This window comes from Vipera ursinii (assembly GCF_947247035.1).
Source record: "Vipera ursinii genome assembly, chromosome: 5".
NCBI lineage: Eukaryota > Metazoa > Chordata > Lepidosauria > Squamata > Viperidae > Vipera > Vipera ursinii.
This window is the reverse complement of record NC_139518.1, coordinates 55,114,171-55,133,375: the sequence shown is the minus strand read 5'-3', so window position 1 is coordinate 55,133,375 and position 19,205 is coordinate 55,114,171. Positions and strand designations below refer to the sequence as shown.

Sequence of the window (19,205 nt, the reverse complement as noted above, 5' to 3'; positions counted from 1 at the left end):
ACCGATTGCGACTAAGAACCTACATTAGGTCTTATCTCGCAGCGATAAGGGTGGCGAGGTCTAATTACTTCACTACTCTTATCACGTTTGCAGATAATCGCCCGGCCGCCCTGTTTAGGGTGACCCGCTCCCTCCTCATTCAGGAGGTGAGTGAGGAACCCTTGCAGGGGCGTGCCGCTCCTTCCGGAGCGATCTCAAAACCTACCTTTTCGAACAAGCTGGCCTGGCCTGATGGGATGGGGTTGGGTTTTATTAATCTGTTTTAATCTATTTTTTAATGTGTTTTAACTTATTCATGGGCATTTGTTTAATCGTTTTTAATTTTTGTATCTTGTTTTTTAATATGTATTGCCCTGTTCACCGCCCTGAGTCCTTTGGGAGAAGGGCGGTATACAAATAAAATTAATAAAAATAATAATAATAATTTAAATTATTTGAACATTAAATAATTGCTACTGCCTCTCTATTAATTTGGGGAAAACATCTGTCACATTATTTAATTATTTACTTATTTCATTAGGTTTAGAAACTCTTAAACTCCAAGCTTATTTTGAGGAGGATACCTAAATGCCAATGTTAAAAAAGACTATTTTGTTTTGTTTTGTTTTGTTTATTATGATTTCTATCCACCTACTTCCCAAGCACCTGGCAGATGTTGTTGTTAATTGTGTTAAAGGTATCATCACAGGATGTAGATTATTTCTAGTAAAGCTGCCAGCTGAAATTGATTAATGGTGGAAGTATTTGACCATTAGATGGACTTTTTGTTATTTATATTATTTTATTTGTAGCCTATTATTATATAGTTAGATTCATAGCCTAGGACTGGTGAAAATGTAATAATTAAGTCCTAACCAATATCCTAAGAATTATTAAGATAGAGTCTAAGAACATACAGTAGGCAGTTACAAGCAGGGTTTTCTTTGTTTGAAAAATTATCATTACAAACCAAAAATATTAGCCATATTTTCAACACATAGCAAGCTAGGTGTCATGGGATGTAGCATTTGGCCATTATAATTGGGGCAGGCTTACTTTGAAGAATGGAAGATTTTATCTAGGCTTTTGAAGAAAAATCAGCTACTATCAGCAAATAGCACATAATAAAACAAAGGTAGAAAATTCTGACATTATATGGTTCTATAAACTAGCACTTTTTAGCTATGTTGGGGCTATAGCTTTGGAAATTACAAGCCTGAAGCTAAAAATTCAGGGAATTATAGCCTACTATATCTAAACAGTGCCAAATTGGGAATGTTCTTCTATATTATAAGCACCATCCTACAAAAAGAAATCTTTTGACATGCCATTGCTGTTGTCTCATGAAAAGAGATTTAGTGTCATATTGAACTTTGCATTTGAAATCACTATGGTTTAAAGTGCCCAACTTTGGATATGTTATATCTGTTTTCTTAAGGATTAACTATTCTTGTATTATGTTTACATGGAACCAAAGGAAACAATCATATACTGGTCCTAAATCTATTAATTAACCAATTAACTTTCTAATCCGAATATTCTCAAATGATTTTATGTGCAGCTAAAATAACAGGTGTTACTGGGGAAAGAGACATGGATTTTCATAAACATTGAGTCTGAACATCTGCTTCAGTGAAAAATTTATATCACTTTTGAAGGAAATAGGGTATAAATCACCTGATAATTGTCAGAAATGTCCTCAAAGTATTGTCTAGGCATGTTCCAAACTAAAGTTAATGGGACTTGCATCTGCACACACTTCTGAAAATTAAGGGGTGTGATTGTTCTGACCATTAAATACTTCAATGTTTTGTACAATTTCAGTTGCGGCTAATCATAAATTTGCAGATCACATACTGTATAGATTTTCTAAAGGGATTGCAATGCATGGAGTAGTACTTTCCTGGTTCATATATTTGCAATTCTTTTAAAGACATATTTTTCTAAGGTGCCAGATGTGATGTTAATTTCTCCATACAGTATAAAGACATTCTGATTTAAATATTAGGTGAAAATAGCTAGTGTATCCTGTACATTATGCTAGATATTTGAAAAAACTACTTTCCTTCATAGGACACTCCACAAGAATGTTAATACTTCCTAGCGATAATTGTGCCAATTAATAATAAGAGAAACAACAATAATAAAAAAACAAATAAGCAACATACCCATACATTTAATGGTATGTGGGAATGGTCTTGGGAAATGGGGCAAAGAGATTCTGCATAGAGATCATTCAGATAAAAATGTCATGGCTACATAATGGTGGAGCAAGAGTGACAGGAGCAAGTTCTTGGGCTGTAAACATCATGGCGGGAGAATTGTAATTTCAGACCAGTGGCGTAGCGTGGGTTGTCAGCACCCGGGGCAAGGCAAGTAATTTGCGCCCCCTAACCCGTGGATTTTAGCACTCGAGTCTCTTCCACTAGATTAGTTAAAGAAACCCTTACCCCCTAAGCATATGTATTGTTTGTTATGAAAATACTGATGTAATTAAAGTAAAATGCATCTAATGCGCCCCCCCAGATGTTGCGCCCGGTGCGGCCGGCCCCCCCCTGCACCCCCCACGCTACGCCACTGTTTCAGACTTCTAAGATTCTGCTAATGTAGCTTTACAATGAATTAGAATTAGCTTATCTGTCCTGTCTGATCTACCTGATAAGGCTGACAGTTTGTTTCTATAGTTACTGTTTGAGCTACAGTTGTTGTTGCACTTGAACTTACTGTTTTGGAATGAAAGTAACTGATAAAAGGACTGGCACTGCTTCCATATACTAGATTTCAGCCAGTTAATTTGTTGTAGTTGTCTTGAACAAAGGACTTCATTGTTTCTTTAAAAATATAACTTTTATATCGCTGATGGAAATCTTAGTGTTGGATTACAAATGGCTTCATCACTCAGTTTGAGTTTGGTTGTGGAAGCCGAAGACATTGAAAGAACAAAGATTTTCCATTCCTGATTCAATTTCACAATGGAAAATCTTTAGTTGGAACATTCTAATTCCATGGAAGAATCAGTGTAAGAATCAGTGGTGCAAGTAGCCTATGTCATTCCTTCACTTAGAACTGGAGATGATTTGTTAAATGATTTGTCTCCACTAGCCCAACTTCATGGCTGCTAGCCCCATTTCCAATTTCTATGTTATAATGCACCAAGAGATACTCAGGGCAATGTACACATTGGCTTTATTGTTTGACATTTAGTATAGATCCTGAATCAGGAGATTCAGAAGGATCAGGAGAAGATCCAGTTGTTAGGTTTTTTCAGAAAATGAGTCTCTTGAGGTTTTTGAACATAAAAAAATTTACAGGGTGGTTGTTATGAGAAAAATAGGACAAAGAACAAGTATTATGATGGGTGCTTTGATTTATTTATTAAAAAATAAGGAATTAAAACCTAAAAATAGTTATAAGCAATATATTGGTTAAACTAGCTTAACAGGAACAGAATTGAAGATCATTGTAGTAATATTATAGTAATGTTATATATTTTAGCCAAGAAAGTATTAACATGGGCAATTTTGCAAACCATTTCTATTATTTAGCCAAGTAGAAAGATGTATTACATAATTAAAATGTGATATATCACAAATTTTTGTAATTTGTAATTGCAAAAAAAATACAAGTTACAAAAAATTTGTTATCTAGTAATGAAACATCTGCAAGCAAGCAAACAAGTTTAGAAAAATGCATGACAAATATTTTTTGGAGCAAATAATTAATTTGTTTGGTTCTAAGTCAACTTTAAACACAATGTATGATTTAAATGTCATACCTACAAGACACCAATAATTGTTCAGTACTGGTAGAAGGAGACCATTTCTGGGACCTGACAGGAATCTGAATATTTATCATGATTCAGATGCTAGATGTCAGATATCTTGGATTATTACATTAATTTGGAACCTAAATCTACATTACTTCTATTAATGGTGCTTGCTGATGCATAAAGAAAATGTTCAAAGAGGACATATGCTCTTTTTAATATCTTCATGTTTCTTGGCAGACATAGAATATAAAAAAAGATTTAATATCTGCTTTTACTGTAGGCTAATATGTGGCATGGCAACCCCTATATTTTCCATTGTATTTTATTACTTTAAAAAATCCATGAATTGTGTCAGTGAAAATGCTACTACATATATATTATGTTTGCCAAAAATATTTCCTTTTATTTGTTAATAGCCTCATTGGATTTTATTATTGCTTGCACCTGTAGAGTTGATCCCCCATTACCCCCACACATTCTGTTTTCATGCTCAGCTTCCTCACCTTGAGTCCTATTAAAGTTTTGCTACTGCAAAAAAGATTTTTTTGGACAATATGTAAGTATTCACTCAGTGTACACTAAAGCATGCATATCTCTTTCCTGAAGTTAAAGCAATAATGCCTGACTGTGACTACTTTTTCTTGGCTATTTTAAAAAAATATAAACTTTAACAAATATGCGTTAAAAATACAGGCAAGTTGTTTAGTGATCAAAGTTACAACAGCACTGAAAAGTGACTTACGACCATTTTTGACACTTACAACTGTTGCAGCATCTCCATGATGGTTCACGTTTATGACGCTTGCAGTGTCCTGGGGTCATGTGATCACCTTTTGCAACCTTCTGAAAAGCAAAGTCAATGGGGAAGCCAAATTCATTTAACAAATGTGTTTACTGGTTGAATAACTGCAGCGATTCGCTTAACAAATGTGGCACGTAAAGTTGTGAAATTATGTCTCAGTTAGCAACATAAATTTTGGGCTCCATTGTGATCATAAGTCAAGGGCTACCTGTAAAGAGATCAAAATAGACCCTTGTTCTTGATTTATGCAACTGGGAAAAACCAGCACGATGGACTTATGTTCTATTATTTTTTTGAAGCTTTGCTTTTTGAGAGACTTATGCATCCTTGTGGCTGAGGATAAAGTGGCAAGATGATAAAAATCTGAGGCTCAGATGAGGCCCTACTCCCCTGTTTCTTTCTTAACTGCAGGCAACATGTTGGACTGCTAGCAATATTAGAATATACCAAGATAAATCTATGTTTTGACATGTAACAGCTCAGAATCTTGGTAACTGCTTATTGCAGGCAGCATAGTTTAAGGCATTTTGCATAACATTTGCCTTCTAGAAACAAATAGGCATGTAATTACTCTATAATCGTATAGTAATTAATGTCTACCATGCCTATATTGCATAATTATATGCCCTGCAAATTATATGGAAATTATACTTGGATTTAGTTTGCATTTCCTTACACACTGTTGTAGACAAAATAAACTTGTGATTTAATGTATAATTATGACTGTGGTGATGTTAAAATCTACTAGGATGCTACAACTATCTTTTGCCAGTTAAAGGTTTTGGCGGGGGTATTGCTGAAATTTAGAGATTGGTCCTCAAAAAACTGTAACTGAATCAAATAATTCTTGAACTAGGTTCATATCTATGCTTGTAGTATGAAGTTATATTCATGAACTCAGCACGACTTCTAATTCTGAACAGGAAATCCTAACGTGAACAAAATCATATAAATAGCCTATTTAATTTGGCTTCAAACATTTTGGGGCATGCTTAAGTAGGCAGTTCTGAGCCAAGATTTATTTCTATGTTCTGTGGCACCCTTAATCTGCATTCCAAGTTAATCTTTGAGGTTTGAGCATCAAAACTATGATTGTAGTCTCCCCAAACTGCAAGACGGGTGGTATATAAATTTAAAAACACTAGGCATTTATATATTTTCTCTCAGAGGCTCCTTTCTGCCTTAGATTTTCTGTAATAATGATAAGTTTCCTGATCTAAGCTTCAACTTGCTGCAATAATCTTTTCTTCTCCTTTTTTCTTTTTGTAAATGCAGCAGAGCCTGTCATTTCGAAAGGGAACAACTGTCTGGATGCTGCAAAAGCCTGTAACCTGAATGATACCTGCAAGAAATATCGATCGGCGTACATAACTCCCTGTACCTACAGCGTGTCTAATGAAATCTGCAATAAGCGGAAGTGTCACAAGGCCCTAAGGCAGTTTTTTGACAAAGTTCCCCCCAAGCATAGTTATGGAATGCTCTTCTGTTCCTGCCGAGATATTGCATGTACAGAAAGAAGACGACAGACTATTGTTCCTGCATGTTCTTATGAGGACAGGGAGAAACCAAACTGCCTGAATTTACAAGATACTTGCAAGACGAATTACATCTGCAGGTAAGATAACACATGACACTTGGGTGATTAATGAGGTGGTTGCAAGGAACTGCTGAAATTGCCCGAGCTAGGGAACAGTATTTTCATCAGGGAACAGGGCAATCAGGAAAGAAAACTTGTAATCTGTAACAGAATAATAAAAACAGCTAGTTGCATATCACTGAAATATCTATTATCCCTGGAAACTGTGTTTGTATAAACACCCATATGTACCTATAGCAAGAAAAAAATATGAAGCAGTCTATCGTTTCTAAACAATTCTACCATTCTAGCTGTTCTTGGCAGCTGAATTAACAACTTTTAATTAAGAAATATTTGATAAGTTGAAAAAAAAATAATGTAGTAGTTGGTATAAGTATAATTAGTTTTCCTAAACAGGTTGTGATTGGTTCATAGCTTGGTGTGGCTTATGATATTTAAAGCAAGAAGAGGGAAGGTATTGAATAGACTGAAATGGTAAAAAAGACCATTTCCAAGAAATGATACGCATGACTCATTTTCAGTGAAGCAAACTTTTTTTTAAAAAAAGTCAAGCAAATCTTGGTATTGTAGGAGACCAGTGAAATACTATTTTTTTAAAAACCAACAAGCGATGGGATCAGTCCAATTGCAGATCATCGAAAAATATACTCACAATCTTCTTTAAAACCCAGACTGGAACGGTAAATGCAAAATTCCATTTCCTTTGTAATTTTTATGTTGCAGTATGCGGGCTTGCTTGCTTTTTCTATCTATCTATCTATCTATCTATCTATCTATCTATCTATCTATCTATCTATCTATCTATCTATATTTATTACTACTCAAGTTTGGATGTTTCATCAAAACATCAACAAGTTAGAACATCAAGTATGACATCAGTTTTGTTTGTTTGTTTTTTAAAAGAAACTACTTTGAGAACGTACCAACTTCAATTACATAGAATCAAGTTGAAGCATTAAATAAACATGATAAATAAATAAACTTTAATGATTTTTTTTGGTCTTCTAATAAAGAGGCCATTTCCTCATTAGTGATTTATACTGCCAAGCACTCGCCATTATTTCAGTATAATCAAAAAAGGTTGTAACACACACACAAAATTTTTTGTTTAAGTTATTATTATTATGTTTTTAATAATTTGAATGTATCAATGTTAAAGGGGAGTTAAAGCACATGATGAATTTGGTTAATTTTATAATGGATAATTTTAGTTAGAATATGATTATTATATCTATGACCCTGTATTCAGCTCTGGGAAGTGGGGGGGGAAGTGGGGTGGTTTGGGGCGGGTGGGTTTTGGGGATATGTATTGTAAAATTTTTTTTGTAAAACTCTTTAATTAAAAAAAAGGTTCTAACACAACTATGGTCCTATTATAATGTAAAGACTTTTTTAAATCACTGGTGAGATAATGGCCATTATCCCTGCTTTTCACACATTTATTATTTCAATCATTTGAAGGGTCTCGGTTTCTTTTACGAATAGTTCTTCTGATTAGTACAGCTCTGAAATAATATTTTCAACTGTATGCTTCCTAGCTGTGTAGCTATTTTCATGAAACTGACAACTAGAATACTGGCACATTCTCTGACTGTTGAAAGATAGGAAATCAAATGGTTAACCAAGATTGCCTCCTCTCTGGAACTGCAGCATGTATTTCTTTTAAGTACCATCATTACTCCACCTGATATCTTCATTCGTTTAGCCATCCAACTTTCTAAATGCTATTTCATTTTCTCACTTTTTCCTCATCTTTCTTGACTTTGCATTCTCATCATTGCACTTTCCACATCCTTGGTCCCAAAAAAAATGTTATTGCTATTTTTTGAAAGCAGCAGGAATATGAAAATGGCTTTTTGTGCAGATTACCTATTACAGTTCTCTTTCCATTGTAGCTTCTGCTTGTAGGTTTTACAAGCAGTAAAACAGTCTGGCTGTTCAGGTAATTGTTTCAGAGCTAGGTCACCTTTGCTTTTTCATCACTTGTTTGCTGTAATATTAAATAATGACTTGCATGTGCAAAACAGGTTATATCAGACGGCTGATTACTGGAATTGTAATGCTGACTTATAATTTTGCAGTGAGACACTTTTGGACATAGACTGATAAGTTCCATTCTTAGTGGTTAGAGAATTAGCAAATCAAAGGTTTTTTTTTAACTATGTCTTGTTTGTTGTTTTTGTCCCTTTGAGTTCCTTTGTTGAATTTTGCCAACTGCTGTTACTGTGTCAGGTATTCTCTAATTTTACTGGTAAATTGGATTATTCTGTCTGTTTTAAGAGGTGTTTGAATCCATTGGAATCATTACATTTTGCTGTCCTTTCCATTATTATTTCCTACTTTCTATAATAATCGAAATTAAACCTGTACATCAAGATACTTTCCAAAAACAGTATTTTGCAAGTATTTTGAAGCTAAGTACCTTGCACTGCCATAGTTGAGTTTTTGCAGTGTCCCTGGAGCTGAAACACAATGTGAAAACCTTTTGCTAGCTTGAATATTGGAAGCTATATTATAAATATGGAGAGTATTAGTTTTCAGAAATATGGAACAAACGATATGTGAATATACTGTAGAGGCAACATTATTTTGTTTATGCACTGTACAGCTCTTAGCCTATAGGTCATTTTCTCAGCTTATGCCTTTTCCTATCTATCTACTCTGATATGAAGAGCTTCAGTGCAGTGTTTATTTCTAATCATATTTCATATTTCTGTGGATTAAATTATTTTATTGATAAAATAATATCACCAATTTTCAATCATATTATGTCTTCTCTTATTTTGAGAAACTGATAATCAGTGCTGCTTATTGACACTGGAAACAAGCTTAATCTTGGCCTTATAGGCAGAGAAAATTCCATCAGTCTCGTTTAATGACGCAGAGACAATTTATTATGTGGTTTCTAAAAGCTTTTCCAGAACGCTGATGACTAGGGAAAAAAAGTCAAGGTAGACAATTTAGCAAGCCTGTGAACACTTTTTGCCCATTTCAACATCGCATGAATATAAATTTGCTGGATTTACTCCACTGAATATACTACATTTGAAACTGGAACTAGCTAGACTTGAATATAAAGATCACTTATGACTGCTGCAGCATCCCCATGGTCACAATGATGGAAATTTGGATGCTTGGCAATTGGTTCATATTTATGACAATGATCTCCTTTTCTGACCATCTGACAGGCAAAGTCAATGGGGAAGACAGATTCACTTAACCAGGTTACTAATTTAACAACTGCAATAATTCACTTAACTGTGGCAAGAAAAGTTGTAAAATGGGGCAAAACTCACTTAGCAACATAAGTTTGGGGCTCAATTGTTGTCATAAGCTGAGGACTTATTCGTATTTTCTCTTGGTGTTTTGTTTTTTTAACTGAAATCCTCTTTGACATTCTTTTGGTTTACATTTATCTTTTATTCAGTGCTCTAGATCAGACATGTCAAACTCGCGATGTCACGTGACGTCGCACAACGTATCAGGACCATTTTGCCTTTGCCGGCAATGGGTAGGCGTGGCTTCCGTGTGACGTGTTCGGCCCGTGGGCTGGTAGTATGACACCCCTGCTCTAGATTGAAAGCACGTATGACATGAAATTTTCACATGCATAACCTGTTACAATAAATGAGGAGAGCAGTGCACAATTGCCTTATAGGAGAGATGGGTGGCATAAAAAAAATAATAAATAAAATCACGAAAGATTGCTGATTTTGCATATTACTTTTGGTTTTTTAAGAAGAAATGTCAGGAGAAAAGAAAACGGATAAGTGGAAAGAAAGGCCATCAATCAGGTGAGACCTGATTGGATTCTCCGTATTAGTCATGCATGTACGAAATCCCCATTTTATGTCTATTTCAATAATGATGTGAAGTATGATGATTTGCTATCTCGCTTTATATATTTGGGAGTTTGTTTGGAATTTAATGGGAGGAAGCTTAGAACAAGTTATAAAAAGTTTCATTACTTGGATCTAATAAAGAGACTTTTAAGATAATAGGCTTTGTGTTACTAGTCAGATCTCCTTTGTAGGCCCGCTTGTTTAGGTAACTCTTTTTGTTTCTTTAATTTATTATTTAAATACTATTGCCTTTGCTCTTCAGCCACAAGACTCTAACACAGGGGTGTCAAGCTCAATTTCATTGAGGGCCACATCAGCATTGTGGTTGCCCTCAGGGGGCCGGGTGGGTATGGCCAGGGTGGGTGCGGCCTACTGGGTGGGCGCAGCTGGAGTGCGTATAGCCTACTGGGTGGGCATGGCCAGCTCTACATCATTGGCATCAAGGGTGCCTATGGGGGCCTGGGCAGGAGTGGGACAGATCTGGGGGTCTCTGGCAGAAGGAAGTCTCTGGGCCAGGGCCAAGGCAGTGGGGACCGTTCTCTCATTGTTTCCAGGATGGCTTCGGGGCCACATGAAACCACTTCGTGGGCCAGATCTGGCCCCCAGGCCTTGTGTTTGACATGTCTGCTCTAACAGCTACTAACAAATAAATATTAAAATGTAAAAGACAAATAAGGAGAAGGAAGCAGAAAGGAAAGAAACAAACCTGCACTGATCATGTTAGCTAGTTGGGTAATGAAACATCTACAAGCAAAAAACAAAACTCAGCGAACACAAAGGATTCCACAGAATATTCATGGACTTGAGTCCAGTGTAATGGCTTCTTGCATGATAACTGATGGCGAGAAAAGCCTGATGCTTTTCAGCATAACTTTTGGTGACCTTGTTTTTCTTCATTTGCTCTGCTCAAATTTATCCATATTCATTAACTACCTTTGCTGCCTTTTCCCTCCTCTTCAGAAAGGTTGGGAAAATGATTCCAGTGTCCCAGTGCTGTGATCTAAAAATGCTAAGTCTGTTAAGACATTGCAGGGGCTAAATGAAAATAATTATATCCAATGGCCTCTAGGCACTTCTTTTGGACATTGAGAGTTGTGTTTAATTTTGTTTTCTAATTGAAGGAAATAAATCAACCGAAGAGCATGTATGGTAACTTCTGGGATCCCCCACCTTTAGGAAGGATCATTATCTGTATAGATGCTTCTCATATTAAAACAATAAATAGAACAATTTACACGTGGAATATATAAAGTTGATTGCTGAGATCCCAGAGTTCTTCAACTGGCTCTCTGTGTGCTTCCAGTGTCCATTAAGAGAAAATGGACTAAAAATGCTGACATGCAAACAGTCTCCTAGCTTATCTTCCTTTAGCCTTTCACTGACACTTTTTCCTTTGAGATCATGAAGACACACACTGTAAAAGACTATATTTTCAAAATGTGGGTCACAAAGGAACTACTGCCAGAATGAAAAGCATTGTAGTTGAGTAGTCCTTACATTCTGTTATTCCTTTTTGTCATAATATCCCAAATAAATATTGGTATCTACCAATGAGAACTGGAAGCATGATCTTGTTCAATCAAAAGCTCACCCCAAAAAATGACATATTCTTTGAAATATAGTGCCAATCAGCTGAAATTTTACAATCATTGATTTAAAAATGTAAGAAATTTAGTAATCTAAATGACATTTCTTTTTAGTTTTTCATCAATTTTGTTCTTAATGTTTAAAAATATTAAACTATATAACAGTCCTGGATATTCCATTTGATTATATTCTCTTGTTTGACTTAGCTTATTGCACCTAGGAATGCCCCTTATGTTTGATTATATGTGAATCTACTCTGTGTGCTGCGAGAAAGTAGTGCCATAGTTATATCTTGATTCTTCTTGTTGATTTCTTTATTTCACTTTGAGTTAGGACATTGTTACTAGTACTATGTTAGTTTTTGGCCAGATATTTATTGTCTTTATGTAAAAGAGTTTATACCTCTTAAGGCCTCAAATTTATTCACTATGTACTCATTTGATATTGAGTACCAAATGAATAAGGGACGTGGTGGCTCAGTGGGTTAGGACGCTGAGCTTGTCGATCAGAAGGTCGGCAGTTTGGCGGATCAAATACCGATTGCCGCGTAACAGAATGAGCGCCTGTTACTCGTCCCAGCTTCTGCCAACCTAGCAGTTCGAAAGCACATAAAAATGCAAGTAGAAAAATAGGGACCACTACGGTGGGAAGGTAACAGCGTTCTGTGCGCCTTTGGTGTCTAGTCATGCTGGCTACATGACCACAGAGACGTCCTCAGACAAGCGCTGGCTCTTTGGCTTTGAAACGGAGATGAGCACCGGCCCCTAGAGTTGGAAACAACTAGCACGCATGTGCGGGGGAACCTTTACCTTTACCTACCAAATGAACTTCAATACAGTCCTTCCTGAATTTCAGTAGATACCTAGGGATAATTATACAATGGCTTTTACAGAATCCAGTGACTTTTACACTAATATCTACAAAGTTTATCCACATCCTTGTTTTTCTATAGTAATCTTGGCCACTCTATTTCACATAGCTCGGTATTAATATAATGTAAAAATATTGAATGCATTATTGTATTAAAACTATATTTTATAGGACACTCCATTTCTCTGTGAAGTTTCCCCTCCAATGTTTTTAATGCAGCTATCTGAGTTGAGTGCTGATTCCAAAGTTCTTATTCAGATTTTAATCTGGGACATATTTATCATGATATCTGAAATATGCAGAATACTAAATTTTTATTGGTTTGTCCCATAAATTAGATTGCTTTGCATCCATTCTAATACTAAACCTCACTCCATTGCAGGGGAAGCAGTGTGAATCTTCTGAACTGTTCCTCCATATATCTCATTCAAATACTGAAATTGCAGTAAGATGTGATTGTTGTGTGCCATTCAGTGTCTCTTTTGGTAATATGGATAGCTATGCAAGATAGATGATGATGATAGATAGATAGATAGATAGATAGATAGATAGATAGATAGATAGATAGATAGATAGATAATAGATAGATAGATAGATATGCACTATTTACTAGTTCTGCCTGCCTGCCTGCCTGTCTATCTATCTATCTATCTCCACATCAAGCAAAGTGGTCATCATGCATTAAGCATGCCAGTCACAAACCTTTCTTTCCATAATCCTAATGAACAATGAACAAAACTATTACTCTTAGCAATGTTTCTTGTTTTTGTCTTTCTTAACATGCTGCTCTCTTGTCCCAAAATCTCATTATATACAGAAGCATAGAGGTGAGACTTCTCTGCCATGACCCTGAAAGTTTTGCATATGTTCAATTTTTCAGCTCATCCACCTTGGTTTCAACTTAGTTCTTACAAGCTTGGGGCTTAATGCTTTGAGCACACACTTAACTGATCTTCCTTTATTTTATTCTTCCCATGACCCCATTTCTTTTCCTTTTGTATTATATTTCTAAGCACATTTGCCTGCAGTTAGCCACTGTCATATCTTTTCTTTTATGCATAGCGATTAAAATTTAAGACACTATCATTACAACATATTTGATGCAAAATATTCAATAATTCCCACATCTAGGATGTGATTTTTTTTAGCATCATCCCGTTTTTGTCTTTAAATAAAGAAAACGATGCTGATTTTTTTTCTCTTCTTTTAAATTCTGAGGTAAAGTTTGTTTTTAATCTTGTGGTTAAAAACATAAATCAACTATTTAACTGGCCTGGCTTCTTAATTATGTCTCGATTCTTCATCATGGTCCTGGTGCATCACACATATGGCTTTTCTGCCATGGCATCTGCAGGATCTTGCTGCTTTAATCAGAATGGATGAAAGCAGTGGTGCAGGGTAGCACCATAAGCTCTTTTCATCAGTCTGAATTTTCTGCACACCCTCCCTAGGTTTTGTGCTTGCATACAATATGCTATCAGGTAAGATTCTAGCCAAGAAGCCCACTATTTATGCCAAGAGATAAAGGTTCTATTTTTCTCTCAAGCCTGTCTAGCTGCCACATATCTTCCTGCAATATGAGCAAGCTCAGTTTTCCCCCCATTGTTTTTTCCTCTACCTCATTGCATTCTCACGTTTCTTCTCCTTCAAATGGGAACATAGAAAACTAAAATGTTGCTTGTTCTACTATTTGCTTGGATCCATTGCCATTGGTGCTCTTTTTTCTCAGAAGATGGTCTAATATTGTAGGCTTTATAGGCTTCCAAGAGTCCACAAAGTAGATGCATAGGTACCAGTCTCCCTGTTCTTCTTTGGGTCCTTGTTTAATAATTACTCATACAGTGATCATTCAAACTTACAACAGTGCTGAATGAGTGGTAGTTATGACTGGACCTCATACTGAAAAACATTGCAGTGTCTTCACAATTATGGGACTGTGATTTGTAACCTTTCCTGCTGTTTCCCACAAGCAAAGTCAATGCAAGGAATGAAGTCGGAAGTAATGGTCACATGGGGTCTTCTCTGAACAACCCACAGAGTTCTCACTTAATGGGACTTCTGGAACTGCCAATGCTAAGTATGGGGGGGGGGTTAACTTACAACCATGCCACTTAATGATGGGGTTTCTGGTGTCAATTAGCATTGTTAAACAATGATTATATAATAACTGAACATTTAAATTTAATTAATGTTGCTTCTGTTTAGTCATAGCCAACCTTGACGGTGACCCAGATAACAGGTCACACAACAGTACCAGGCAATTGACTACCCATTACCCATCTGACACCCAACAAGCAGCAGGTACTTGTCTGCCATCTTCAGAATGTCATCTTCACCATTAATGCAATACCATTAAGAAATAATTATTCTTAAAATGGAAAAAAATCAGAGCAAGATCAGTGCCACTTTGTCCAGCTAACACATTTTATTAAAAATGGGTTCTTTCAATATTTTTTTGCCAGCTCTTCTGTTAAAAGAAACTGCAGGCCCATCAAATCAACCAATTTTATCCATCAGAAATCAATAAATACTAGTTGGAATCAGAAGATTCTGGTTCAGAGCTGCCTTTATTCTCAGATCAGTGCATAAGCAATCACTTAAGTTCATTAGAGAAAGATAACCATGCTGAACTGAATAATTATTGCCCCTCCTAGTAATTCAGCATTCAAGTTAACAATGCATAGAAATGGGGTATTCCTTTATTTAAGGACGAATGGGTGGATTATGTGAATGTTCAGATAATTACTTGAAGGACCACGGTGACCTGTTCTTTTGCAGTGGTCCAAGCATATTTGGTCTTTTTCACAAAGTATCCTTAAATCTAATCTTGGGAATTAGGACTTTAGCGTATTTCACCAAACTGTAAGAACTAATGACGTAATTCCAGTTTGCTACAATTTTGATCTAAATTTTTCATGTTTTGACAAAGAAGGGCACAAAACTGTCGCATTCTATGGTATTTACTCTCTGAAGTCTTGCTTTTGATGAAGAAAATGTTTTATTGGTTGGTTATTTAATATATCAAATTTATATTTATCTTACCACATTGATGCCATGTTTAAAGAATATCACTACAGAAGAATATAACTAAACATCTAAAAAGTTTTTAAAAACAACTGCAACTATGAATTGTGCAGTGTAATAAACATTTGAAGAGAACAGGAAAATTACCCAGTATCTCTTAAAAATAAAAATGTAATTAAAGTACATTCCCATTTTGTTCTTCACAGCTGCTGTACACATAATGGTCAAAGAAAAGCTTGGCAGCAATTTACGTAGAAGTAGCCAAAAATATTGTTTTTCTTGGCTTGTTTCAGAATCCAGATGTGTTTTTCTACTGAAATAATCATACTCCTTAAAGATAAGTCTCTGCAGGTATCAGGATAGAGTAATGTCACATAAGGTACTTTCCCTTCCTTACAAAGAAACAAATGAACAAAAATCCACTTCCAAAATCAAAATAATGAAATAACTTTCAAAATGCAGAATTTAAATATTGCTTTTTAAAAGGAAAAAAAATGATGTATTTTGTCATGCTATTTCAGTCATCTTACGCAAATGTTCTTTCTAGATGTTATTGGCATGGTTCTCCTGCAAATATAAAGTACAAGCAGGTGCACAGTGTGAATTTCAAAAGTCTGCCATGAAAATCCCAGAGGAAAATCATTCCAAAATGAAGTATTCTCACAGATTTGTACATATAAATAACAGTTGTGGTATCATTTTAAAAATGCATACATTTTGTTGTGACAGTTCATTGATCCTCATCAATAAGGATGCAAATTGACATTGGCTGGTTATGGAAAACACAATATACCTCTATTCCAGAGCTCTGTGGAAGCTTTGATGTACTCCTAAAGCTTCCATGCAATAAGCTTTTCCAGTTACATCATTACTGGGAGAATTTCATATTCAGAGTTTCTCTGGCTTTTATAGTAATATAGGAACCTTTTTTTTCACACCAAAACTGTAGTCTTAGAAGCCACATACATAATCTTACTACCCACACACCGAATCCAGTCATCATTAGCAGAAGTCAAAGAAACACAATTGAATTCTTTCAGGGCCAATAATAGAAAAACTGATATATACGTAGTGCCCACATTTTTATCTTATTTATTAAATTTATTTGCCGCCTATCTTATTTTAAAGCAACTATGGGTAGCTTACAGCATTAAAAGTTGCAAGTCTCAAAAAAATCCTCAAGTTGCACACCTGGTCTCTCTGTAAGTGCGACCCCATCCAGAACTAGGTTAATTAGGGCTCTTGAACTTCCATGGATCCAAAGCCATTTAATCTTGCTGTGGTTCAGCTGAAGCCTATTGCCTCCCAATCTCAAATTACATTCTAGACAAAAGCCTTATGGATGCACACAAGTCAAAGAAAGTTATGAAAACTGCAGATTGAACCTGTTCGATCCAGCAGATTGAACAATGGTTTCAGATGTAACCTTGATGTGTGATTGATCTAACAATAAACACAGTCCTTTTACTTTATTGATTGATTGATTTTTAATTGAAAGAATACACTAGGGAAAATAAATTAGTGATGGGTATTTATCCATTGTTTGCAAGCAGTCTTGCATTCCCTGAAACATAAAACCTCAATCGTTCAAAATAGGAAATAGGAACTTTTACATTACATGTAAGGTCAAACGAAGAGATAGACATCTTAGTATATTATAAAGCCTATATAAATTAGTAATACTGTAGCTCAAAGAATATTACCCCAACTCCAAGGTTCATGCATTTTTGAAACATATATATGCATGCATATATACATACATACATACATAGATGTATGTGTGTGTGTGTACTCAGCATAAGGCCCATTTCATTTGATGTCATCTGATGAATAAATCTATAACTGTGTCCTACAGATTTTTACTGAAAATGTCAGCTTTCATGTGTGAAGTCTTTCATTAAATCTTTTTGAAAGACTCCCATTTTCAAGTTATTGGAGCATTTACAGTGTGCCAAAAATGTAGAGTCAGGGCAAGAAGTTTTCTTGTAGAACATTCTCTTTCATGAACCCATATTTGATCTCACTGATTTGTTCTTCCCTGGATTTTATGTCTGCTATAAGGAAATAAAAGGGTATTTGACATTTAGTAACAGTGTCCTTATTTCAGTTTCTGAATAAACTGTGGAGTCTAGTCAGTGCGCACGAAGAAGAAATGTTACCGTATCTCCATAAATTAAGGAAAGTGCAGTAAGAAAAAGAAAAAGTTATCCTTGTAGGCTGTGTATCCCCAGCTTTTATTCCATTCTTCCCCATTTTCTGGGGAAGTTGATGGTTGTTGTCATCCTATGCAATGAGAGGCATCCCTTCCCACAAAACCAACATCAACTTGCAAAATTTTAACACATACTTATGAATTATCTGTCGACTGGAGCTTTTAGGATCTCTTATGAGTATGGAAGGGCTTTGGCTTGTTCAGATGGAGTTATTTCAGAATGAAAAGACAGGTAAGAAGGCCACAAGTATAATCACTAGGAATTTTACATCTTTACTGCTTATAATATTTTCTCACACAGTTTGGCATCAGGCTTTTAGGAGGTATACAAAACAGTTTTTTGTGTGAAACTGTTAGGAAAATTTTACATTTTGCTTCATAATCTAGAAATTCTTAAAACCAAAATTGCTCAAAACAGAAGCATTCTGCTTTGCAAATACAGCTTCATAAAGTAATTTGGCCAGCTTAAGTTATTTTCTAAGTTTATCATAAACCTTATAGCTTTGCTGATTTTAACTCAGTTGAGCTATCTTAAACCCAATTAAGTCTTCTTGTAGGCAATGGCGCTGTTTTGGATAAGTTAAATGACTGCCATACAAAATGTTAAATGGCATTACCGGCTCATTGCACCTTACCTTTTCAAAGAAACACAGAAATCTAAAGAGCAGTATCCTTCATACCAGTGGTTAGTAACTGGGTGTATCTTGAGATAAACAGTTTAGCTAATTTCAAACTCTAATTGGTTTACATGCTGAAGCGATTAAACAAAGGCCACAGAAGCAAGCCGAAAGCAAGATAAAGAGACCCCAGTTAATTAGATTCTGTTCTTTCATTGTAGAGCACTTTGATCATTATCTTTGTGATTCAGAGCTAAGTGAAATCCAGAATTTACTGCAAGTGTACTGTGACCTATAAGGCTGCTTTAGGACAGTAATCTGAAAGTAGCTTCATGATATTGAACAAGGAGGCTAACTTTATTTTGTGGAATTCTCATATCCACCTAAAGAAGAGGAAATCAGATTACTGTTTTCTATATGAAAGATAGGTTGTCCATGTAACATCCCAAGACTAATTCTTAATATCCCCATGTAGGAGATAACTCCTGTCTTAGTAGCTCTTGAGATAACTCCTGTACATGATATAAAAAAGTGTACTATGAATTTCTCTAACTGAACTTCTCTGAGTTTGTCTTTTGTTTTGTCCATTCACATGATGAACCAAGCATTTCATGCAACACTAACAGTAATAATGTTCAGCTGTGTAGCTGTGGCAGTGTAAGGAATCTCAGGAGCTGTCCAGTGTTACCCATTTTGACTGATGGGTGTGTAACTGATAAATGTCTGTTAAAAGAAAATGAGAATGCTATTATTTGATTGTGACGCTTCATATATTATAACAGTTCATTGAAGATCTAAGTACTGTAGTGCAACTCAAAATAGGACATGATATTTTTGTTTTCAACAGAAGAATGAGATGTATATTTGCATAAAGGAGAAAGTTAAACATCTATATTTCTGTTGCAT

At 35.5% G+C, this 19,205-nt stretch overlaps 1 protein-coding gene across 1 annotated transcript in view; it reads left to right on the top strand.

Annotated features, from left to right (window-relative positions):
• The window catches only part of GFRA1 (GDNF family receptor alpha 1), a 291,272-nt gene that overhangs the window by 196,490 nt on the left and 75,577 nt on the right, over positions 1–19,205 (top strand). The window contains exon 4 of the mRNA XM_083363394.1: positions 5,826–6,165. Coding sequence (XP_083219520.1) covers positions 5,826–6,165 — 340 coding nt within the window. The remainder of the gene's footprint in view (positions 1–5,825; positions 6,166–19,205) is intronic.